This window comes from Neofelis nebulosa, chromosome 9 (assembly GCF_028018385.1).
Source record: "Neofelis nebulosa isolate mNeoNeb1 chromosome 9, mNeoNeb1.pri, whole genome shotgun sequence".
Taxonomy (NCBI): domain Eukaryota; kingdom Metazoa; phylum Chordata; class Mammalia; order Carnivora; family Felidae; genus Neofelis; species Neofelis nebulosa.
In genome coordinates, this window is record NC_080790.1 from 113,096,748 (window position 1) to 113,121,036 (window position 24,289).

The 24,289-nt window shown below is 44.6% G+C and overlaps 2 protein-coding genes and 1 long non-coding RNA gene across 3 annotated transcripts in view; 2 read left to right on the forward strand and 1 right to left on the reverse strand.

The window, feature by feature from the left end:
• LOC131485535 (signal-regulatory protein beta-1-like) overlaps positions 1-24,217 on the forward strand; it is an 87,071-nt gene extending 62,854 nt beyond the window's left edge. The window contains exon 6 of the mRNA XM_058685120.1: positions 24,127-24,217. Coding sequence (XP_058541103.1) covers positions 24,127-24,146 — 20 coding nt within the window. The 3' untranslated portion in view covers positions 24,147-24,217. The remainder of the gene's footprint in view (positions 1-24,126) is intronic.
• LOC131485540 (uncharacterized) overlaps positions 534-24,289 on the reverse strand; it is a 28,534-nt gene continuing 4,778 nt past the window's right edge. The window contains exons 3-4 of the long non-coding RNA XR_009248899.1: positions 22,826-23,700; positions 534-2,221 (exon numbers count right to left, since the gene is read on the reverse strand). This is a non-coding gene — a long non-coding RNA (uncharacterized LOC131485540). The remainder of the gene's footprint in view (positions 2,222-22,825; positions 23,701-24,289) is intronic.
• LOC131485536 (signal-regulatory protein beta-1-like) lies at positions 3,939-24,242 on the forward strand. Its single transcript, XM_058685121.1, has 6 exons — positions 3,939-4,068; positions 13,524-13,880; positions 14,574-14,894; positions 15,466-15,792; positions 23,495-23,603; positions 24,127-24,242. The coding sequence occupies exons 1-6, from the start codon at positions 3,999-4,001 to the stop codon at positions 24,128-24,130; spliced, it is 1,188 nt and encodes a 395-aa protein (XP_058541104.1). The 5' UTR covers positions 3,939-3,998; the 3' UTR covers positions 24,131-24,242.

Below are 24,289 nucleotides of genomic sequence, written 5' to 3' on the forward strand. Positions count from 1 at the left end.
AAGCCCGTTCCCCCAAGTAAACCAAGTGGAAAACACAGAGGTCAACCAAACAGACTATTCCATCCACATCAGTGATGTGTCACCCAAGGATGGGGGCACCTATTACTATGTGAAGTTAACAACAGAGCATCCTGATGTGGCGTAGATATCTGGTTCAAGCCCCTTGTGTCTGTGAACAGTGAGTACAGCCTGAGAAACTCCATCTCCTAGGTTTATAAATCTAAATTTTTCAAAATCTGAAGCATGTACGAAATCATCACAATGCACTGGATACCATGGCCCTTCACCCACAAACAACCCTGTAGGCTGGGATTCTATACATGGGTCTTCTTTCAGTCTGGGCCCTGTGCCCACTCTCGAATGAAGCCATGTGACAGACCATGCCCTTTATGATGACCCAACTACCAAAACATGAACACAGGGCCAGAAAAACTCCAAACTCAAAAGATAGTCAACAGGTTAAACACAACTACATGTGTGCACCAGATGGTCCAAAAAGTTGTTAAACTGAGCCTACAAGTCTGTCTGGCCTTCCTGAGGTTTAGGGACAAACCTGAGCTCAAGAATATGCATTGTATCTTTTTTGGCCTACTTCCTGACTCCAAACATAAATCACAGACACTGTAGCCCCATATAATCCTCTGGATTTGGATGGAATCTCAACATGGAGAAAGGTAGCCCCCAAGCTTAGTATCTCCTGAGACAAAACAAAGGGATCCAAAGGCAGGCAGAACCTCTACAAGCCTGCACAATTCCACTCACTCATTTCTAACTGGAATGTCACTGGGGCCTGGTGACAGCTCCCTGAAGGGTCACCACAACACAGTCAAGACATCGATCCCCACACAGGAAATCCACGCGTGGCTGTGGTCTACTCCTATGGCTTCTGGGGAGCCGAGACACCAGCAGGAAGGTTCTTGTGTGTCACCCGCTCCCAGGTCTCATTTGGATTAGTTGTCCCGGAGGGGTTGAGTCTCTCTCCTGGCACTTGATCTTTCCATGGTCTGCCCTGGTCTATCCTCAGCTCTGCTGTTCTCTGATTCTCTGAGGACAACCAGTGTTTCCTGCTGCTCAATTTGCATTAATTTCGTCAAATACAGTGTCATTAGGGTGTCCATCTGTTCTTCTGGGAAAACTAGCTTTCCTCAGTAATGTTCTCTCCAAGTCCAATCACATTCCATGCCATCCACTGGCCATGGAACATTCACATCTTTCCCTCAAGCTGAAACATGTGGCTTCCCTGCCATTCCCCTGCATTGGGCTGTGGTGTCAGTGTAGGGACCACAACCCAGTCTCCCTGCCTTTGGCTTAGTGTTAGCCTATGTCATACTGTGACTTCCTATGAATTCTACTGAAATATATAACATCTTATAGTATTTAACAATTGTGCTGTTTTTCCTCATTGTTTTTCCTCATTCTACTGCACAGCTGAAAACCCAGTTGCAAAGAGTTCTAGAAGTCGTTAGATCATAATTTCAGAAGCCAGGAATCATAAACGCATAGAGCTTGAAAGTTGGGGTGTCCGACTAGCACGACAGTAAAACACGCTGTGTCTGGTGTGACCCCAGCTTTGCCACTTGTGACCTTGGGCAGATTACTGAACCTCTCCAAGTCCTAGTTCCTTCCTATGTAAAATCTCAGTCTCTTGGAGTCAAAGAGATGTAGAGTCTGTGAATCTTAAAATGTTAGAATTACCAAATCGTAGAGTGAGTCACCTGACCTGTAGGCTTTTAAATGGTATTTAATGTTCATCTTTGCATCTTACATGGCCAAAGTGGAAAAAAAAAGAGAGAGCAAGATTTTGAGGCTTTCGTCAATCCCATTCATTCTTTTCTGCATGCATTCCTTGATCCGACCATGCATCAAGCATGCATTCACTCGAAGCACACTCTCATTCAGCCACGCATTTACCTATGCAGGAATCTGTTAACAAGTACCTGAATCCTCCTCTGGGACAGACCCTGGGCAGATGACCCATCTCCAGGAATTTCCAGGCTCCCACAGTGGACTTTCTATAGTAATTGCCTGCTTTCTCTGGGCTGTGTCAGTTCCCCTTACAGGGACAATGTTCCAGCTTCACCCTCCTCGGACTTGGTAGCTATACCTGCCATGTGCAGAGATTCTATCCACATTTGAACCAAGCATATGACTGAATCTATTTGTCTCGCTCTGTCAGACGCGTAAGTGCCACTTCTCCAGGGGTGATGTGTTTTCTTGCAAACTGTCAAAAAGCCAGTAGAGAAATATAGTGATATATCTTGGAAGTTTGTCATCTGGTGGTGATTCTTTTGGAGAGTAGAACTATTATTCGATTTCTCTCTGTGTATCTATTAATCTAGTATATGGTCTAGGTATAGAAGGACTTCAGTAACTGTTTTCGAGTAAACTATTCAATATTGTAATAACTATGCAATATAAACACATATATGAAAAGAATTTCTCCTCTATTCCTTCAACCGTTATCATTTCTGGGATTAATAAACTGGTAAGGAGCCTGTATTTGTGTTAAATCCTTCAATATCAATTTTTAAACACCTGACACAATTAAGTTGCAAATATAAACCAAAAAGATCACACACACACACACACACACACACACACACAGGAATATTGTTACTCAGCCATCAAAATAAATGAAATCTTGTCATGTGCAATGATGTGGATGGAGCTAGATGTATTATGCTAAGCAAAAGAAAGTCAAAGAAAGACAAACACCATATGATTTCACCCATAGGTGGAATTTAAGAAATAATAGCGATGAACATACATGAGTGGAAGGAAAAACAAAGAGAGGGAATAAAAACATGAGAGAGTCTTAATGATAAAGAACAAACTCAAAGTTGATGAAGGAAGGTGGGTTGGGGGTGGGCTAAATGGCTTTGGGGTATTAAGGAAGGCACTTGTTATGATGAGCACTGGGGGTTGAATATAATTGATGAATCACTGAAATCTACCCCTGAAACCAATCTTGCACTGTATGTTAACTAACTACACTTTAAATAAAACTTAAAAAACAAAACACTACCTTGCCCTATAAACTCCAGGGATAAGTGAACAGCACAGGGAACTACAGTCAACAGTATTGGAATAATGTTACATGATGACAGATAGTGACTATGCATACCATGGTGAGTGTTGCATAATGCATAGAGTCGTCGAATTACTGTGTTGTGCACCTAAGACGAACACAGCACTGTATGTCAACCCTAAAAATAAAAATTTTTTTAATATTTCCAAAATAAAATTTGCCCTGGCATGAAAAAAAAAACAACTGGACCCATACATAATACGTATTTGGTCAAGAGATGTTTGAAAAATGTGCCAACGCAACTCAATGTGGAAAGGATAGTCTTTACAACAAATGGTGTTGAAACAATTACATATTCATATGTAGAAAGACGGAGAAGATTCTTGACTGTTTCCTTATAACATAAACGAAACTTAATATTGTCTAAAAAATATTACTTTATCATAATGTGACTATACAGTAAACACAAAAATACTAAGAACAACTTAATATGATCAATGCATCATAGACATAAATTGAAAGGCTACCTATAAAACTTCTAGAAGAAACTATAGGAAAAAAACAAAACTGAATTTCATGGCCTTGGTTTAGCATAGACATTTTAGATCAGACACAGGAAGCACAATCTATAAAAGAAAACATTGCTCCATTTGACTTCGGTAATCTCTATACCCAACTTGGGGCCTCAAGAGCGGGGAGAGGCCCCGTGCAGGGAGGAAGCATGATCTCTCCCGGGCCTCTCCACTCTCTCTGAAATGTGACAGGATCCCTCACTCAGCAAGGGAGGCCTTCTCTGCCTGACTTCTATTTCACAATCTAGAAGCAGATTGCTAACTCACAGCCACATCACCCCATCATGGGCACTTCCTCTTAATCATGGGAGGAGGCAGGCTTTTCCTCTCTACAGAACAGAGGGCCTATTCTCCCCAGCACACACATTTGCACAGGGCAGGATCCCCAGACCTCTACAATGTCAGCCCCTGCCTCCGGGCCCCATCCTCCTTCGTACCTGCTGCTGCCTCTGCTGTTGGGACTCACAGGTAAGCATCGCCTTGAGGTATAATCCCTGTTCCCTACCTCCTCAACCTCCCCCTATCCCTGGACCTGAAGGGCCTCCAGGTAAGGACAGGTGTGCTGTGCAGGGCTGCCACAGAAGGCCAAGGACCGGGTGTCATCTGAGAGCAGGAAATCAGGTATGGGAGCATTGTGTGTATAGATCCATCACCTGAAGCTGGTTACCAGCGATATCCAAACAGCGGGTGCTTTCATCAGCCACAAGGACAAGTGTATGTATTAAATTATTTAATGCTTACAACACCCCCGCCTGATAGCTAGGACTGTACTCCCGACTGGCAGATGGAGAAACTCAGGCAGAGAGTGGAACTGGCCCAGTGTCACCTACTTAAGTCAGTACAGCTGCCGGGATTCACGTCCAGGCCACCCAGCTCCACGGTTCATTCTTTTCACCGTGTTATGCTTCTTGGTTTCTCGGCAGAGGCTAACTAAACAAACATCAGAAAATACAGAGAGGGAAACAGAAGAAGAGGCATCACTTAGCACACTCCGAGGTCTCCAGAGTTCCAGTTCTGCTGTGTGTCCTCCCAAACTTTGGTTAACGATGTGTTGGGTGATTCCTATGCGCCAAATCTTTTACTGAGCTTTCAACATGTATGACAATTTCATGAAATCCTCAAAGTGATCTGTATGCTAGCATGCTGGGCCACACTTCATGTATACTTGGGGATGCACTTGTGTGTGTACACGTAGGAGTGGGCATGAGGAAGGGTACACACATGGGCGTGTGCGCACACACAGGATATTTGAAAGCACTTTCCTTACTGTTGCCTTCACATCATGTCCACTCTACATGAAATGTACATTGAACACACGTTTGGTTAGCTGCCTCTCAGCTAGTCACCCTCTTTTTCTACTTCTTTAAACTTACTGCTCACTCTCCACCAAGCTCTTAAGGCAAGTAAACTTCTTTCTGGGTGAAACGATGAGAACTTTGTGTATTACTGCCTTGGTGGTCCTCTTCCATGCTGGATCAGAGTGAAGAGGGGAAAGGGGGATAAAAGAAGTGGAGATTCCTGCCTATGGGATCTACACCGGTACTTATATCCTGATCCCAATTCTCTAGCATCGGCTGATGCCTCCAGGCCTCAGGAAATCTCGTGCATAATCCCTTTCCAATTTCCTGAGCACTCACCCTGTGCCACACACACTTGGAAATGCACGCGTCTGTTATTTCTTAGGATCTTTGTATCCGAGGTAGACATGTTTGTCCCTTAGCTTACAGATAAGAAAAGTAGGCACAGAAAAGTCCAAGGTCACTCAGTGGTGAAGGCAGGGCTATGGTTTGAACTCAGGCAGTCTGAGTCTAGATCTCCCGGGTCTAACCATTGCTCTTCTCAAACCCTGTGGCCCCACATCCATCCCTTGAAGTTTGCAGATCTGCCAGTGGGTGTAGGGAAGGCGAGTGTGGGTGAGAGCATTTGTGGTTTGCTTCTCTGGGGCTCTTCTGCTTCCTGGGTATATGCAAATGATTGTTTTCACCAAGACATCTTCATGGGACACTCGGCTTCTCATAATTTCCTGGGAAATTCTCCACCGAAAATAGACTCCAAGTTCTCAGAAAGGGATTGCCCTATGCAAATTCACACGTTGCATAAATATTGACTGGATAACTACAAGGTGCCAAGAACTGTTACATGAGCTTACGGAGTACTGGTTATTAAAAGAGAGAAAGCAGTGGCCCTCGTGGAAGTTATATCATGATGAACAAAAAGACTGGAAACGATAGATATACCAATTAAGCAAATAACACAACATACCAGAAAGCGATGAGTGTTAGAAGAAACACAATAGTACAGCTGGGTAAGAAAATGAGAGACTCTTTAGGGTAGGATGTATTTAAAGAGGCAGCCTGGGGGCACCTGGGTGGCTCAGTCGGTTAAGCGTCGGTTAAGCTCAGATCATGATCTCACACTCCGTGAGTTCGAGCCCCGCGTCAGGCTCTGTGCTGACAGCTCAGAGCCTGGAGCCCGCTTCGGATTCTGTGTCTCCCTCTCTCTCTGCCCCTCCCCCGATCATGCTCTGTCTCTCTCTATCTCAAAAATAAATAAAAACATTAAAAAAAAAAACTTTTTTTTTTTAAATAAAGAGGCAGCCTGGGTGGGCATCACTGAGAAGGGAGATTTGAGCAAGATTATGAGAAGGTGGGGGTGTGGGCCATGTGATCTTCTGGAAGAAAAGCCTTCCTGAACAGCATGGGAACAGCATGTGCACATGCCCTGACCCTCCCGCTCTGTTCAAGGATTTGGGCTTTTACTCTGAGTGAAACGGTTGCCATTGCAAAGTTTTGAAGACACAAGTGGCATGATGCAACATGAGTTTTAACTTATTCTAGGATTTCGTTGAGATTAGACTATCACAGGGCATACATAGAAGGAACTAGAGCATTCAAGAGCTTCCCGCATTTGTGCAAACAAGGACATATGGTGTGCACCAACACAGCAGCCAGGAGAGGAAGGGGAAAGAGGTCAGATTGTGGGTGCATGCAGAAGGGGATCTCCTGATACATAGGGTTTGGGGTGGAAAGAGAGGCTCCCGAGGGTTTGGACCTGAGCGTCTGGGAGACTAAAGGTGCCTCAGCTGAGATGTACAAGGACGTGTTGGAAACTGAGTTCAGTTTGGGATGAGTTAACTGTGAGAAGTTTACCACTATCAAAGTAAAGTGGTGAATTCACAAAAATAAACTCAAAATGGATAAAGGACTTGAATGTGAGACAGGAAACCATCAAAACCCTAGAGGAGAAAGCAGGAAAAGACCTCTCTGACCTCAGCCGTAGCAATTTCTTACTTGACACATCCCCAAAGGCAAGGGAATTAAAAGCAAAAATGAACTACTGGGACCTTATGAAGATAAAAACTTCTGCACAGCAAAGGAAACAACCAAAAAAACTAAAAGGCAACCAATGGAATGGGAAAAGATATTTGCAAATGACATATCGGACAAAGGGTTAGTATCCAAAAATCTATAAAGAGCTCACCAAACTCCACACCCAAAAAACAAATAATCCAGTGAAGAAATGGGCAGAAAACATGAATAGACACTTCTCTAAAGAAGACATCCAGATGGCCAACAGGCACATGAAAAGATGCTCAACATCGCTCCTCATCAGGGAAATACAAATCAACACCACACTCAGATATCACCTCATGCCAGTCAGAGTGGCCAAAATGAACCAATCAGGAGACTATAGATGCTGGCGAGGATGTGGAGAAACAGGAACCCTCTTGCACTGTTGGTGGGAATACAAATTGTTGCAGCCGCTCTGGAAAACAGTGTAGAGGTTCCTCAAAAAATTAAAAATAGACCTACCCTATGACCCAGCAATAGCACTGCTAGGAATTTACCCAAGGAATTAGGAGTACTGATGCATAGGGGCACTTGTACCCCAATGTTTATAGCAGCACTCTCAACAATAGCCAAATTATGGAAAGAGCCTAAATGTCCATCAACTGATGAATGGATAAAGAAATTGTGGTTTATATACACAACTGAGTACTACGTGGCAATGAGAAAGAATGAAATATGGCCCTTTGTAGCAACATGGATGGAACTGGAGAGTGTGATGCTAAGTGAATTAAGCCATACAGAGAAAGACAGATACCATATGGTTTCACTCTTATGTGGATCCTGAGAAACTAACAGAAACCCATGGGGGAGGGGAAGGGAAAAAAAAAAAAGGTTAGAGTGGGAGAGAGCCAAAGCATAAGAGACTGTTAAAAACTGAGAACAAACTGAGGGTTGATGGGGGGTGGGAGGGAAGGGAGGGTGGGTGATGGGTATTGAGGAGGGCACCTTTTGGGATGAGCACTGGGTGTTGCATGGAAACCAATTTGACAATAAACTTCATATATTGAAAAAAAAAACAAATAAAAGTTGGTGGATTGGTGAACTGTAGAGTTCCAGAATAAAAAAAAAAAAAAAAAAAAAGAAGTAAAGTGGTGAGTGGCTGGTCAGACATACAAATCCAGAGTTCAAGGGCAAGGCCTGGGCCAGACAAGGAAATATGAGGATTACAGATACACAGATGGCAGAGTTTACACCTCTCCCTGGCTCCTCTTGACCCTCTAATCCCTCTCACCTCCTCCCTCCCCTGTTCCCTCCATTTCCTTCCCCAAGATGCATGCCTATTTCTTCCCATTTGTCTTAGCAGTTCGGCTTCCTGACCCCAACTTTCCTCTCCAGACTTACAGATCAAACCACCTGATGCTCTTGGCACACCCAAGACTTGCCTGTGATAGCATGCACCCTCCTTAGGAGGCATGGTTGGTTTCAAATTGTGCTAAGTGCAGGCTTTTACCAGCTCACACTCTGTACGAGCGAACCACAACTTTTCTCCCTGAGTAGCTAAGAAATAGAAAAGAACACAGGATGTATGTATGTGTGGTTTCCAGTAGCCCTCTCCTCTGATTTATATGCCTGCCTAGTTTTTAGGACACTTCAAAAGGAAGGAAATATTTTGTATTTCTCTATGTCTCGAGAGATTGGCTAGTCACTTAGGCAGTGAAATCCAACTGTAAAGTCTTGCACTTGAAGTGAAATGAATGCCCCCAAAATGACTGTGTCCCTTCAATGTATAACTCAATGTCCCGACATAGGCCACCTCCCACAACTCTCTTCAGAACACGGAAAAATTTGCAGACTACTATTTCTTTTGTTTAGGTGTTCCCATGGTGCTATGTCCTCCTTCAAGGACATGTTTCTCAAATCTACCAGTCCCTGGAACAATTTTCTTTGTCCTCGGGCCATTTAGTCCAACTCAAAGGCTCTACATGGCGCGATCACCTTCTTTGAAGCCATATTTCTAATTATGCTAAACTACACATCACATAAAATCTACCCTCTCACCACTTTTAAGGGTACAAGCCAGTGGCCTCACATACTTTCACAAAGTTGGGAAGTCAGCACCACTGTGCGTTTCAGGAACTTTTTCAACAACCGAAGCTGACACTTTGCATCCATTAAACAAGAATTCTCCATTCCGTCTTCCCCCACAGCCACTGATAATCTCTATTCTATTTTTTTGTATCTATGAATCTGTCTCTTGTACATACTTCATGTAAGTAGAATCATATGCCTGTCCTTTTGTATTTGGCATATTTCACTTAAAATGGTATTTTTTTTTAGGTTGATCCATTGTATAGTAAATATCAGACTCTCACTGCTTATTAAGGTTGAATAGAAGTCCAAGTACATCAACACTTTTTATCCACTCATCTATGGATAGATATGAATTTTTTCTGCTACCTTTTGGTTATCATGAAAAATACTGTTATGAACACAGATGCACAAAGATCTGAGTACATACCTGTAATTTGGGGGGGTGTTTGCCTAAGAATGGAACATTCTGATCATATGGTAAATTCTATAGTTCAATTTTAGTGAAAACACCAGTTTCCACAGTGACTGCACCATTTTTTATTCCTACCAACGATGTACGATGGTTTCAATTTATCCACAGCTTACCCAATCCTTTTATCCTGATTTTTTATTTTCTTGTATGTATTTTGGTTTTGCTTTATTTTGTTTTTGGTAAAAGCCATTATCAGGGAAAGTGGCATCTCACTGTGGTTTGGATTTTCATTTTTCTAATGACTAGTGATGTCCAACATCTTTTCATGTGCTTACTCACCACTTGAATATCTTATTTGAGGAAATGTCTATTGGAGTCCTAGGTCCTTTTTCTCAATGGGGCTGTTCATTATTTCGTTGTTGAATTGTACGAGTTCTTTTTATATGCTGGTTATTAATCCTTTCTGAGACATATGCTTTGCAAATATTTCCCCCCATTCTGTGAGTTCTCTTTCACTTTTGATTTTGTCCTCTGCTGCCTGAAAGTTTTGTTTTTGTTTTTTTTTAATTTACTTATTTATTTTAAGAGAGAGAGCACAGAAGTAGGGGAGGGACAGAAAGAGAGAGAGTGACAGACAATGCTAAGCAGGCTCTGCGCCACCAGCACAGAGCCCAATGGAGGGCTTGAATCCATGAACCATGAGATTATTATCTGAGCCTGAGTTAGGCACATACCAGACTGAACCATCCAGGGACCCCTGCAACAATTTTTTTAAATTTTCATTAAGTCCATTTTAAATATTTTTTAGTTTGTTATGTTTGCTTTTGGTTTCTTATACAATAAATCATTGCCAAATCCAATATCACAATTTTTCCCTACAGTTTTTTCTCTGAACATTTGTTTGATTTATTGATTTATTGATTTAGCTCTTGTATTTATGTCCCTTCATCCAATTTGAGCTCATTGTTCTAGGTAGAGTACGGTGAGGGTTCAACTTCCTTATTTGGATGTAGATATTCAGTTTTCCCGTGTTTCTTTTCATGTTGAAAAGATCACTCTTTCCCCCACTGAATGGTCTTGGTACTCTTGTTGAAAATCATTTGACCATATATGTGAGGGTTTATTGTTAGGCTCTCCATTCAATTCCATTGCTCTATATCTCTATTCCTTTTCAGTACTACAGTACTCTAATTATTATACTATGTAGTAGGTTTTTGAATCAAGGAGTATGAGTTTCCCAACTATTTTCTTTTCCAGGATTGTTTGGTGATCTGAGACCCTTGAAACTGCATATGAATTCTAGAATGGGCTTTTCCATTTCTGCAAAAACAAAAGCAAATACTGCCATGGGAGTTTTGATAACAATTGTATTGAATCTGTAGATCGCTTTAGGTAGTATTGACATCTTAACAATATCAAGTCTTCCAATGCACGAGCAGAGGAAGTTTTTCCATTTATTTATGTCTTCTCTCATTTCTTTCAGCAAAAATGTTTTACACTTTTTGGTGTACAGCCTTTCATCCCCATGAAAACAATTTACTACTAAGTATGATGTTAGTGCAAGTGGAATTGTTTGCTAATTTCCTTTTTGAATTGGTCACCACTCACTTAGAGAAATGCACTTGAGTCTTGACTGTTGATATTGGTTTTGACTGTTGATGTTGGTTTTATTTTTCCTCTAGGATTTTATTTAAACTCAAGTTAGTTAACACCCACTGTAGTCTTGGCTTCAGGAGTAAAACCCAGTGATTCATCTCTAACATATGACACCCAGTGCTCATCTCAAAGAGTGATCTCCTTCATGCCCATCACACATTTAACCCATCCCCCCCATCTCTCTCCCCTCCAGCAACCTTCAGTATGTTCTCTGTATTTAAGAGTCTCTTATGGTTTGCCTCCCTCTCTCTTTTTATCTCATTTTTCCTTCCCTTCCCCTATGTTCATCTGTTGAGTTTCTCAAATTCCACGTGTGAGTGAGTTCATTTGGTATCTGTCTTTGTCTGACTTATTTCATTTGGCATAATACCCTCTAGTTCCATCCATGTCGTCACAAATGGCAAGATTTCATTCTTTTTTTATTTAAATATAATTTATTGTCAAATTGGTTTCCATACAACGCCCAGTGCTCATCCAACAAGTGCCCATATTCATATACATTGTACTATAGTATTTACTATGTATATTGTATGTTACTATATAGTATATATATTAGTGTATTATATGTATATAGTATTATATACATTGCATGTATGTGTGTGTGTGTGTGTGTGTGTGTGTATACACATACCACATCTTCTTTATCCATTCATCAGTTGATGGATACTTTGGCTCTTTCTATAATTTGGCTATTGTTGACAGTGCTGCTATAAACATTGGGATTCATAAGCCCCTTTGATCCAGCATTTTTGTATCCTTTGGATAAATACCTAGTAGTGCAATTTCTGGGTCATAAGGTAGTGCTATGATTAATTTTTTTTAGGTACCTCCATATTGTTTTCTAAGGTGGCCACACCAGTCTGGATTCCCACCGACAGTGCAAAAGGGTTCCCCTCTGTTGTTTTGTTTTTTTTTCACATTGTATTTATATATAGCATAGAGATACTACTCCTTTTTATTTCCTTCATTCTGCTACCTTCTGATTTATTTTTCCTCTTCTTTTTCTGATTTCTCAAGGTCCGTAGTTGTTAACTGAATTGTGATCTTTCCTCTCTTTAAATGTAGGCATTACAGCCATAAATTTCCCTCTAGAGCTGCTTTCACTGCAGACTGTAGTTTGGGGAGGTTGTGTTTCCATTTTCATTCATCTCAAGGTGTTCTCTAAATTCCCTTGTGATTCCTTTTGGCTTAAGTTTTTATTTTTTAAGAATGAGTTGTTTTATTTCTATAAATTTGAGAATGTCCAGTTTCTGGTTTTGTTGTTGATTTCTCATTTTATTTCACAAACTATTTCACCAGTTCACTGCTTGAAAAGACTTTCTTCCAGATTCCAGTAAGTTGCCTGCCTCTTAGCCTGTATAACAATGGCTGATACAAAGGTTTTTTATAGTAACTGGTTTCTGTAATAGTCTGGGGATACATATGTGGTAAAAAGAACAATATCCTTCAAAGAAGTCCATATTATAATACCCAGAGCCTGTGAATAGTTTTCTCTTACATGGCAAAAGAGATTTTGCAGAAGTGATTAACTCAAGACTATTAAATGGGGAGATTATCCGAGATTATCAAAGTGGCCCAAATATATTCACAAGAGTCCTTATAAGAATGAGGCATGGAAATCAAAGTTAAAGAAGGACAGGTGACAAGAAAGGCAAGAATCTGGAGTGATTCGAAGATGGGAAACCAAGAGAAAAAGATTGTGGGCAGCTTCTAGAATTTGGAAAGACAAAGACAATAACTCCAGAAGAAACGCAGCTCAGCTGACCCTTGATTTTAACCCAGCAACACCAATTTTGGACTTCTGACCTCAAGAATTGTAAGATAATAAACATCTGTAGGTTTTGGCATTAAGTTTTTAAAAGTGTTGCAATAGCATTCAGAAACTAAAATGATTACGATATGAGGGGGAAAAAACCACATATTTTTGAATGTTTTACTTCTTATGAAACTGCATGCTTATGGTGTGTTTAAAGCTCTGCCCATCACTGTCTCTCAAGCATCCAGGCTGCTGGGACAGACCCCAGCATGTGCACATGCTTGTGAAGGAGGGAAGTTGATCCATAGAGGTTCCAGAAGTTAAACACACAGCCCAGAAACTACATCCATCACTTCCTCTCACACACAATGGTCTAAAGAAGTCTCACGGCCCCACCTAATGCAAGAGACCAGAAAGCGTAACACCCCAAGGGGCCAGAACACAGACAAGCAGGATCATTTGGCGAAGCACGACGCTTTCAGAGAGGGCTGGGGCCGTCCGCCTGCCGTGTGCCACATCACCGAATCTCTCTGTGTTTTGCTTTCCTCGTCTGTAACAGGGTCCCATGTGACAGGCTCATTGCGAGGGCTACATGCCGTGTACACGCAGCGGGCTGGGCTCACGGTGTGCACTCAGTGAAGGCTGTTGTGGATAAACACTTGAGCAGACGGACAGGATCAAACAAGGATCATAAATAGCTGTTTTGTTCTCCCTCCAGGTGTGGCAGGTGAGACAGAACTGCAGGTGATCCAGCCCGAGAAGTCGGTGTCTGTGGCGGCCGGACAGACGGCCACTCTTCACTGCACCATGACCTCCCTGATACCGGCTGGGAAGGTCGAGTGGTTCAGGGGCACAGGGCCAGGCCGGGAGTTAATCTTCAGTTTCAGAGGAGACTCCCACTCCCCTCGAGTAACAAATGTTTCAGACGCCACAAGGAGAAACAACCTGGACTTTTCCATCCGCATCAGTAACATCACCCCAGCAGACACGGGAACCTACTACTGCGTGAAGTTCCAGAAAGGGAACCCCGATGTGGAGTTTAAGTCTGGACCAGGCACCCAGGTCACCGTGAGCGGTGAGTATCGCTCCTTCCCCTGGTTGTGACGGCAAGTCAGTAAGAATGCCCTCCACTGTCTGAGCAACAGATAAGGATCAGGTGCTTTGGCGGGTGCCCCTGAATGAGCCCCTTCCACAGATCAGGAAAGTTGAGGCCTGGAGAGGTTGTGCTATTTGCTGAAGGCCCCACAGCTGGTAAACGGTGGGGAAATCTGGAACTGCGGTCTGCAGGTTCCCAGCTCTTCCTTTTTTCAATCCTGACCAGCCCTCTGGTTCCCAGGATGAGAGACTGAAAGTCTGGGAGACATGCTAGTCACAAGGCCCATCCTCACATCTGCCTCCAAATAGCACTCATGTCGATGTGTCCAGAATCCTCCACACTCGGCATTTACTAAGCACCTGCTATGTGCAAGCTCTGTTCTGGGTACTGTAGGAGGAGGAGGTAGAGACCGAGAGTGACACCCACCAGAAATGTCCTTCCGGTGCCCAGATTGGTGGGAAGTCCCCTGGCAGAGAAGACAAGGGGGACTTTGAACTGAGGCTGGAATTGCACGCGGGCCCTGCCCCTGACTCAGTCTCCGACACCGCCCTCCCAACAATATCAGCAGGGCTAAAACATAATCCATGCGAGGGTTCTGCACAGTGTCACATACCTGTCGTTGCTGAGGATGACCAGAGTCATGCTTACTGCTCGTAAATGCTCCTCTTGCAGCCAAACCCTCTCCCCCCGTGGTGTCGGGCCCCACGGCCAGGGCCACACCTGAGCAGACTGTGAGCTTCACCTGCGAGTCCCACGGCTTCTCCCCCAGAAACGTCACCCTGAAATGGTTCAAAAACGGGAATGAGCTGGCAGCCTCCCAGACCACCGTGGACCCAGAGGGAGACAGCGCTTCCTACAGCATCTTCAGCACAACCACGCTGCTGCTGGCCCCGGGGGACGTTCGCTCCCAGGTCATCTGCGAGGTGGCCCACGTGACCCTGCAGGGGGGCCCTCCTCTTCGTGGGACTGCCAACTTGTCCGAGACCCTCCGAGGTAGATGCCCGTCACCCCCGGCCCAAGCCCAGCTCCGGCCCCCAAGCCTCCCAGCCTGCCCCTCCCCCACTCCGTGCTCCCAGCCTTCCATCCCCTGGAACCTGCCTCCTGACAGACCCTCCCAACCACCGGGCACCCAGGGGTACCGTCACCTCCTCCTGTTTTAACGGCAGTTCCGGGTGAACACCTACCGTGCTAGGTAGTTCGATTTACTTTCCCATAGCCACTCCAATTATTGAGCACCTACTGTAATCCAGCCACTGTGTGCTTGGTGATTTCATGGATTTTGCTAGTTATTCGATTCCAAATGCATGCTGGGGGCTCGATTTCACTCATCATTACCCTAATAGGAGCTACCAGTAGGTACCTTGAGCACCTACTGTGTACTGGGCACTGTGCTTAGGGATTTCACTCACATGCAAAGACTACCCTCAGTGTTTGAGCACCAGCTGTCTGCCTAGCACTGATCTGGGTGATTCCCTTGCTGCGTGGGGGGAGCTAAGTTCTCGACCCCCTCCCCGGTGACGTGTCTGTTCCATGAGGTCAGAGCTTCTGCTCTGTGCTGTTTCAGTTCCACCCACCTTGGAGGTTGCCCAGCAACCCGTGACAGGGGACCAGGTGATGGTCATTTGCCAAGTGAAGAAGTTCTACCCCCAGCGCCTCCAGCTGACTTGGTTGGAGAACAACATATCCAAAACAGAAACTACCTTTAGCCTCCTAGAGAACAAGGATGGGACCTTCAACTGGACGAGCTTGTTCCTGGTGAATTTATCTACCCACACAGAGGATGTGGTGCTCACCTGTCAGGTGCAGCATGATGGGCAGCAGGCAGTCACCAAAAGGCATATACTCAAGACCTCTGGCTACACCAAGGACCAGTGCACAGATGGAAACTCGAGTGAGCCTTGATGTCAACTAATCTGGCATTTAATTTTACATTTTCTTTTTTCATGGTAAAGTAGTTATTCATGCTCATTATAGAATAATCTAGAAGTCTATAGATACGAAGTAGAAATTTGCTGTGAGGTCCGGGACTTCCCCCAAAGCCCACATTCCAAGAATGACCACTGGTAAGAGTCTGGTACAGATCTCTTTAGATCTTTTGACATAACCGCGCATTGGAGAAAGAAACAACAGAGGGAGGGAGATGATCTTGTTGCTAGGGTCTGCCTCCTGCTCCTTCACCTGACAGGGATTAAGTCACCATGCCAGGCCAGCCACCCCCTCCTCCCAATCTTTCTTACCCGGCTATTCTATATTCCTTCAGAACATTCTGTTGTCACCCCAGCAAATGTCTGCATCCACCACTCTGAAATTCTGGAAGAAAGTCCAGAGGACCTGGAGTTTCCGGTTTTCTGTTTTTATAAAGAAATCTTTTTTAAGTTTATTGATTTATTTTCAGAGAGAGAGAGAGAGAGAGAGAGAGTCCCTGAGGACAGGGACCACCAGCCTGTAGAACAAACACGTATTAGATATAGCAACTGGTCATTGTCCCAAGGACCTACAGAGTCCCCCTTTTATGACCGAAGTATATCTCATTTCTCTCTCATGTAACATCAGGAGCAGGTCGAGCCAGGATTCAAGGAGTCTTTGCTCCAAAAGACCTTTCAAAGGCCCATGTTCCTTCTATATGCACTATGACATCACTGTCACTGCTGGGTCAACAATGGGTCACTGAGTGTCCATGTCTCCCAACTGGGAGAGTATAGATCGGAACAGGAAAACAAATAACTTCTTTCAAAACTAGAGGTATACAGAAGTTGCAGAATTGTGTCCACTAATGACTTAGTCATGGATGCACATCCAGTTGCAAATAGAGTCCATAATTATGTAGTCATGTGACTAATGACATTGGCTTTTCTACAAAACCAATATACCATTAGACACTTCATAAAATAATTTCCTACTATCATCTAAAATGGGGTCTATATTCAGATTTTCAAAAATTTCTTCTGTAACTTTATTTTGTGCACCTAGCTTGGTTTTAATTCATCTGTAAATGCTTGGAAGAACTTTCCTGTGAAACCACCTAGGCCTCCACAATTCTTTTTTTGACTTGAAAATAATCTGAATGGCTACTCAGATTCATCATTTTATATAGGATGCTTGGGGGCCCGCTGTGCTTTTGAGGAGTTTGGTCCATTTTCTCTGAGTTATCAAATTTCTTCCCACAGAGTTGCTCATAATATTACCTTGATAGCCTGTTGATGTCTGTAGGGTCTGTAGTGACATGCTGTTTCATTCTTGATATAATGTGTTATTTTTCATATTTTTCACTGTCAAAATTGCTAGAAGATTTTCAATTTTATTGATCTTTTCAAAGAACCCACTTTTTAAAAATTTTTTTTATTTTTTAAAATTGACATCCAAGTTAGTTAGCATATAGCACAACACTGATTTCAGGAGTAGATTCCTTAGTGCCCCTTACCCATGTAGTCCATGACCCCTCCCACAACCCCTCCAGTAACCCTTAGTTTGTTCTCCATATTTATGAGTCTCTTCTGTTTTGTTCCTCTCACTGTTTTTACATTATTTTTGTTTCCCTTCCCTTATGTTCATCTGTTCTCTCTTAAAGTCCTCATATGAGTGAAGTCATATGATTTTTGTCTTTCTCTGACTAATTTCACTTAGCATAATACCCTCCAGTTCCATCCACGTAGTTGCAAATGGCAAGATTTCATTCTTTTTGATTGCCGAGTAATTCTCCATTGTATAGATATACCACATCTTCTTTATCCATTCATCCATCGATGGACATTTGGGCTCTTTCCATACTTTGGCTATTGTTGATAGTGCTGCTATAAACATGGGGGTGCATGTTGTCCCTTCGAAACAGCACATCTGTATCCCGTGGATAAATGCCTAGTAGTGCAATTGCTGGGTCGTAGGGTAGTTCTATTTTGAGTTTTTTGAGGAACCTCCATACTGTTTTCCAGAATGGCTGTACCAGTTTGCATTCCCACCAGCAGTGCAAAAGAGATCCTCTTTCTCTGCATCCTCGCCAACATCTGTCGTTGCCTGAGTTGTTAATGTTAGCCATTCTGACAGGTGTGAGGTGGTATCTCATTGTGGTTTTGATTTGTATTTCCCTGATGAGGAGTGATGTGGAGGATTTTTTCATGTGTCGGTCAAAGAACCCACTTTTGTTTCAGTGATTTTCTCAATTGTTTCTGTTTGCAATTTCATTGCTTTTTCTCCTCTTTTTTTTTCCTTCACTTTCTTTGAGTTGATTTTGTTCCTCCTCATTTTTTGAAATTTGAACTGAGATTTTTTTTGTCTAATTTAAATTCCAGTTAGTTAACATACAGTGTAATACTGGTTTCAGGAGTAAAATTCAGTGATTCATCACTTACATATAATACCGAGTGCTCAACACTGGTACCCTCCTTGATACACATCACTCTTCCAGCACATTCCCCACCTCCCTCCATCGACCCTTGGGTTATTCTCTACCATTAGGAGTCTCTTGTGGTTTGTTCCCTCTCTCTCTTTTCCCCTCTTCCCGTATGTGCATTTGTTTTGGTTCTTAAATTCCATGCGTGAGTGAAATCATATGGCCTTTGTCCTTCTCTGACTGACTTCTTTCCCTTAGCATAATACACTCTAGCTCCATCCATGTTGTTGCAAATGGCAAGATTTCTTTCTTTTTGATTGCTGAGTACTTTTCCACTGTGTATACATATGTATATACACACACACACATATGTGTATATTTATATACATATATATACATATATATATACATATACATATACATACATATACATATATATATATATATATATATATATATATATATTCCATGACTTTACTCATTCATCAGTCAATGGACATTTGGGCTCTTACCATTGTTTGGCTATTGTTGATAATGTTGCTATAAACATTGGGGTGCATGTATCCCTTTGAATCTGTATCTTGGTGTCCTCTGGGTAAGTACCTAGTAGTGCAATTGCTGGGTCATAGTATAGTTCTATTTTTAACTTTTTGAGGAACCTCCATACTGTTCTCCAGGGTGGCTGCACCAGTCTGCATTCCCACCAACAGTGCAAGAGCATTCCCCGTTCTCCGAATCCCCGCCAACAACTGTTGTCACTTGTGTTAGCAATTCTGACAGAGTGAGGTAGCTTCTCGTTGGAGTTTTGATTTGTATTTCTCTGATGATGAGTGACGTTGAGCATCTTGTCATGTGTCTGTTAGTCATCTGGATGTCTTGTTTGGAAAAGTGTCTATTAGTGCCTTCTGCCCATTGTTGGTTTGTTTTTAATTCAAGTTAGTTAACATACAATGTAGTCTTGGCTTCAGGAGTAGAACCTAGTGATTCATCTCTTACAGATGACACCCAGTGCCTATCCCCAAAAGTTCTCTCCTTAATGCCCATTACCACTAGCTCATCCCCCCACCCACCTCCCCAACAGCAACCCTCAGTTTGTTCTATGTATTTAAAAGTCTCATTTGGTTCCCCCATTTCTTCACGGAATTGCTTTTTTGGAAACTGAGATTGATGCTAGACTTTTCTTTGAATGTCACACCTTGGCCTGCTTCTGTTTCCAGGGATTCAGGAACGCGAAGCCAGGGTACCTAAGCTGTGTTCTTCCTCCAGTCTGCTGGCATTTAACTGCCTGCCTTCCTCCTCCACCTTTCAGAGTCCTCCTATGCTTGGACCTCATGCCATTTCCAGGGGTCAGGCATGCACTCAACCAGGAGACAAGTCCACAGCATCTCATCTTGACAAGCCTGGGTTTGGTTTTTAGACTTCTGTCTTACACTGGGGCACACATGAGGGCTGTTACTTCTGGTATTTCTAGCGTGCCTTAACTGGCAAGCTTGTTAGTGTGCTAAGGCTGCAAATAGGATTTTAAGGTTGGCTAAGCTGGCAGGCCAGAGCCAAGTGTAAGATGCTTCTGTGACCCTACGCACCAGGATGCCACTCCATGGACATCCCAGGGCTCTGGCCACTGCCTTTCCGGGTCCAGTGTGTCTGATGTAAAGATACACATCTTTTGGTCAATGGTATTGAGGTGTTTTATGATAGTCCTAGCTTAATGGACCTCCTTTCTCTCAATATAGCATGACCACGCGTGTTGCTGAGGCCTGGGGTTGGCTGGCTCTGTTTGGACAGAGATTCTGAGTCCTCTGATCTTTCTGGGTCTTCTTCAGGATGCCAAGTTTGCCTGCCCCATTTTTCCATCTTCCTTCACCGCTCAATTATGACACAGCACCTCTTCCTTCTTGTTTGCCTTTCCCTCCTTGAAGTATCCATTTTAAATCATGCCTCTCCCTTTTACTACCATCTGCCCTTTTGAATGTCCCTGTCTCCTGGGGCGCCTGGGTGGCTCAGTCGGTTAAGCATCCGACTCTACATTTCAGCTCAGGTTCATAATCTCACGGCTCGTGGGTTCAAGCCCACATCGGCCTCAACGCTGACAGTGCAGAGCTGGCTTGGGATTCTCTGTCTCCCTACTCTCTGCCCCTCCTCTGCTCGCTCGCCCTCTCTCTCTCTCTCTCTCTCTCTCAAAATAAATAAATATTTAAAAATAAATAAAATAAAACGCCCCTGCCTCCTGACCTTAAGTTCCTACTGCTGTTGTGATAACTGGCACATGCTTAGTGACTTAAAACAACCCACATTCATTATCTTCCATTTCTAGTGTGGAATGTCTAAAATGGGTGGCTGGGCTGCGTTCCTTCTGGGGGCTCTCGGGGAGAGTCTGTGTCCTTGCTGTTCTAGCTCCTAGTGGCAGCTCCACTCCTTGGCCAAGGGCCCGGCATCCTCTGACCTCTGCTGTGGTCCTCACGCGTCCTGCTCCCAATCTCTGCGTGCCTCCTATGCTTGTAAGGGTTTCGGTAATTAAGTTGGCTCCACTCCAATAGTCCCAGATAATGACCCACTCAAGACGTTAGCTAATTACCACAGAGTCGTTCTTGCCACGTAAGGTACCACATATTCACAGACTCTGGAGGTTCAGGGCCAACCCTTTTAAGTCAAGCACACTTTGAAACCCATTCCTAAGATCTGTGTCCTGATGGGCAGGACACATTAAAATATTTTCTGATTTCAGGGCACCTGGGTGGCTCAGTCGGTTAAGCGTCTGACTTCGGCTCAGGTCATGATCTCACCGGCTTGTGGGTTCGAGCCCCACATCGGGCTCTGTGCTGGCAGCTCAGAGCCTGGAGCCTGCTTTGGGTTCTAGGTCTCCCTCTCTCTCTCTGCCCCTCCCCTGCTCACACTCTGTCTCTCTCAAAAATAAATAAACATTAAAAAAATGTCTAATTTCAGCTGGATTTAATATTGGCTGTGGTATTTCCATAACTCTCAGGCTCCTTGACTCGCTGCCCTTTGCTTCACCTGCCCTTTTCCTGTGGCTGGTGAGGGTAGGAGGACAGCGGTGTAAGTGACTGAGCTTTTGGATTTGGTGAATTTTCTCTTTTCTCTCCCAGAGATTTTGAAGGTTGGGCATTGTCTTCAAGGGCTATTGAGAACCAGATTTCCATAGAATTTACTGTCCTTTTATTCTTTTTCCTTTGGGTTTAGAAGTTCTATTTGGAGATGAGTAACTAAGGTGCTGCCTTGTCCTCAGCAGACACAAGTGCCCTGAGGGCTTTGAATGCCCTGTCTCCAAAGTCCCTATCCCACATCTCAGTATCTGTCTCCCATCGTTCCCCATCACGGCCCTGTTCCGGCAAAGCAGGTGCACTGAAGCTGAGAATCCAATCTTCTCTAGTGCCGATGCTCTTGTGGTGATGGTGGACCCAATTACGTCCTTAGCTTTTTTCTTCCCTCCGGCTCTAGGAGATGTGAGTCTACATTGTTGCCCGGATGTCCTCTTTCACACTTGACCTTTCAGGTGTGATTCACTGGTCTTAGTTTGCATGGTCTTTCTCTGAAAGGCATCAGCCCAGCAACACCCATCCAATCCCGTAGTTCCTGTAATTCCCAACTCATTTCCAGATTGCCAGGGTACTCCCATCCTCTGCTCACATCATCCCAGGTCACCACTGTGAGGTTTTAGCAGTGACAATATCAGGGACGGCTGGGCCCTACCCCTGCCCCGACACCCACCAGGCTGGGGACCTCTTGGCCAGTCAGCTGACTGAGACCCGGGTCTGTCTCTGCACCTCAGAGCTGGGTTTCCAGAACCTTCCCAGACAAACTCCGCAGGTCACCTGCCTTGGGAAGCAGCCTCTAAGATATACGAGAAGGGGGATAGCTCACTGTGGAGCGCTGCCCAATTCACATGCATGTGAGACAGGGAAGGAGGCAAGACTGGCAAAGGGAGATAGTGAACACAAGGCAGCACAGAAGAGTCATACTTGGACGAGCTATTTTTGACTTTTTAAAATGGAGCTGAGGGGCGAAACCTCTGTACCCGCTCTTCCTCCAGGCCTCTACTGCAGGCTGCCCTCTAGAAGCAGGTGCAAACATGGGCAATGCACCTCTTTCAACTGAGTATAAGTGCAGAAGCCCACCCAGCTGGGACATGCCATCCCCCAACACACCAGGGGTAAAAATGATGGGTCACCACTCCTACCTCTAAGATTATTCCATATATTTCAAAAACTCATTTGAATTTTTTTTATTCTTTAATGTTTATTTATTGTTGAGAGAGAGACAGAGACAGAGACAGAGAGAGAGAAAGAGAGAGCATGCACAAGTGAGGGAGAGGCAGAGAGAGAGGAAGACACAGAATCCGAAGCAGGCTCCAGGCTCTGAGCTGTCAGCACAGAGCCCGATGCAGGGATCAAACCCACAAACCATGAGATCATAACCTGAGCAGAAGTCACATGCTTAACCAACTGAGCTACCCTGGCTTCCCTTAACTTGAATTTCTTGATGCAAATCTAAGAGCAAAACCAGTCATTATAAAAAGGCAAAGAATCTGCAGCTATGCATCCAGATACAATGATCTACGTCCAACAGAAAGATATCCTACCTGATGCTGGCACTGGGGTCCAGGTGGGCTGGATGGTGTTTGAAAGCCCTCCTGAGAGTTTCCTTGCCTCCCTCAGGTGTTGTCCAGCCAGCAGGTCTCGTGAGGTCAGGGCACTCTGAGAGCTCCCTCAGCACGTGAGAACATCGAGGCCTGAGTGTGGAACAAGCTGGGCAGACTTGCACCTCGGTCACCACGACACTGTCCTCACTGTACTCGAGGCTGGGCTGATATTCGTTTCTATGACCCTGAAAGGTTGAACGCGTCCTGGTCCAAAGACAAGGTCGCAGATCCATCCTACGGGACAGCAGTGAATGATTTCCCACTCATCCGATGACCCTCCGTAAACTATGAGCCTGTTCCCTTCTCAGAAAGAGAGCATCAGACATGCCCCATTGGGTGTGGGGACAAGTCAGTAAAGCCCACTTGCGTGTTGTGGAGTTCTCTTTGTCTCCACCCCTTCCCTCAGGAAGGACACCCGGTAGCCTGAGAGAGGGTGAGCAAGATGAGGTACTTCTTATTCTGAATTCTGCCTCGAGCTTCTCCCAGGGGAAATTCATGAGCTTCAGAGCATTGATGGGACCAGGTCTCCTCAGATGGAGTAAGTTGAGGCCCCTGGGAGTGGACTCCTGGATCCCTCTCTGATGCTGCCTCCTGTCCCTTCATTTCCAGATCGAGAACTGTCCACTCCACTCCTGGTGGCTCTCTCCTTGGGCCCCAAGCTGCTGCTGCTCGTCTCTGTCTCTGCCATCTATGTCCGCTGGAAGCAATGGATTGACTGGTGAGTTATGGACAAGGAGGACAGGGCCAGGTCAGTCCCAGAAGGAGCCAGGTCAGTGGAAGGGGCAGCCCACAGGTCACACAGGGTCAGCGCCCACCTGGGATAAAGAGCAGATGATACACCTTTCTCAAAACCCTCAGGAACTTCGGGGATCCCTCTGGGAGGTTCCCAACTCCCAGAAAGTGTGTGGGGTCCTGCAGGAAGTGGGGGAGGGGGTTCAAGGGCTGTCAAAAGATATGCACAGAGTCCTAGGGCTTCTGGTAAGGAAGTGGGCAGAGAGGCTGAATGAGGGTCACCTGGGTGGGATGATCCCTTGGAGAGCATCTCTCGAGTATTTGGGCACTAGGAGTCCACAGGAATGCTGTGGAATGCTGACGGGTGCCCTCTGGCCGCTCTGAGGACAGCTCCCGCTCTGACCCTCCGTGGGACAGACTGGAGAGGATGGGAAAGGGGGATCAGGACCTAGGGATGAAGGCTGAGGAGGCACAGTCCATGTCAGGGACCGCCTGTCCTCTCACTACAGGTGACCCAGGAGGAAAGTAGCACCGAGGACATAGGAGACACGTGGAGAACATTTCTGGAATGATGAGCAGATAATCAAATGTGAACATGGGTCCACGGCTCCTTCCTTCCTCCCCTGCTACGTGCCATCCTCGGTCTCTGCTGCCTCCTTCCTTCCCTGAGGG

What these genes read in the sequence shown, in the direction of transcription:
- LOC131485536 (XM_058685121.1), top strand. Translation starts at nt 3,999, where the DNA reads ATGTCAGCCCCTGCCTCCGGGCCCCATCCTCCTTCGTACCTGCTGCTG. An exon ending in TCTGCTGTTGGGACTCACAG is followed by an intron (nt 4,069 to 13,523) that starts GTAAGCATCGCC and finishes TTCTCCCTCCAG; the next exon opens with GTGTGGCAGGTGAGACAGAA. An exon ending in CACCCAGGTCACCGTGAGCG is followed by an intron (nt 13,881 to 14,573) that starts GTGAGTATCGCT and finishes CTCCTCTTGCAG; the next exon opens with CCAAACCCTCTCCCCCCGTG.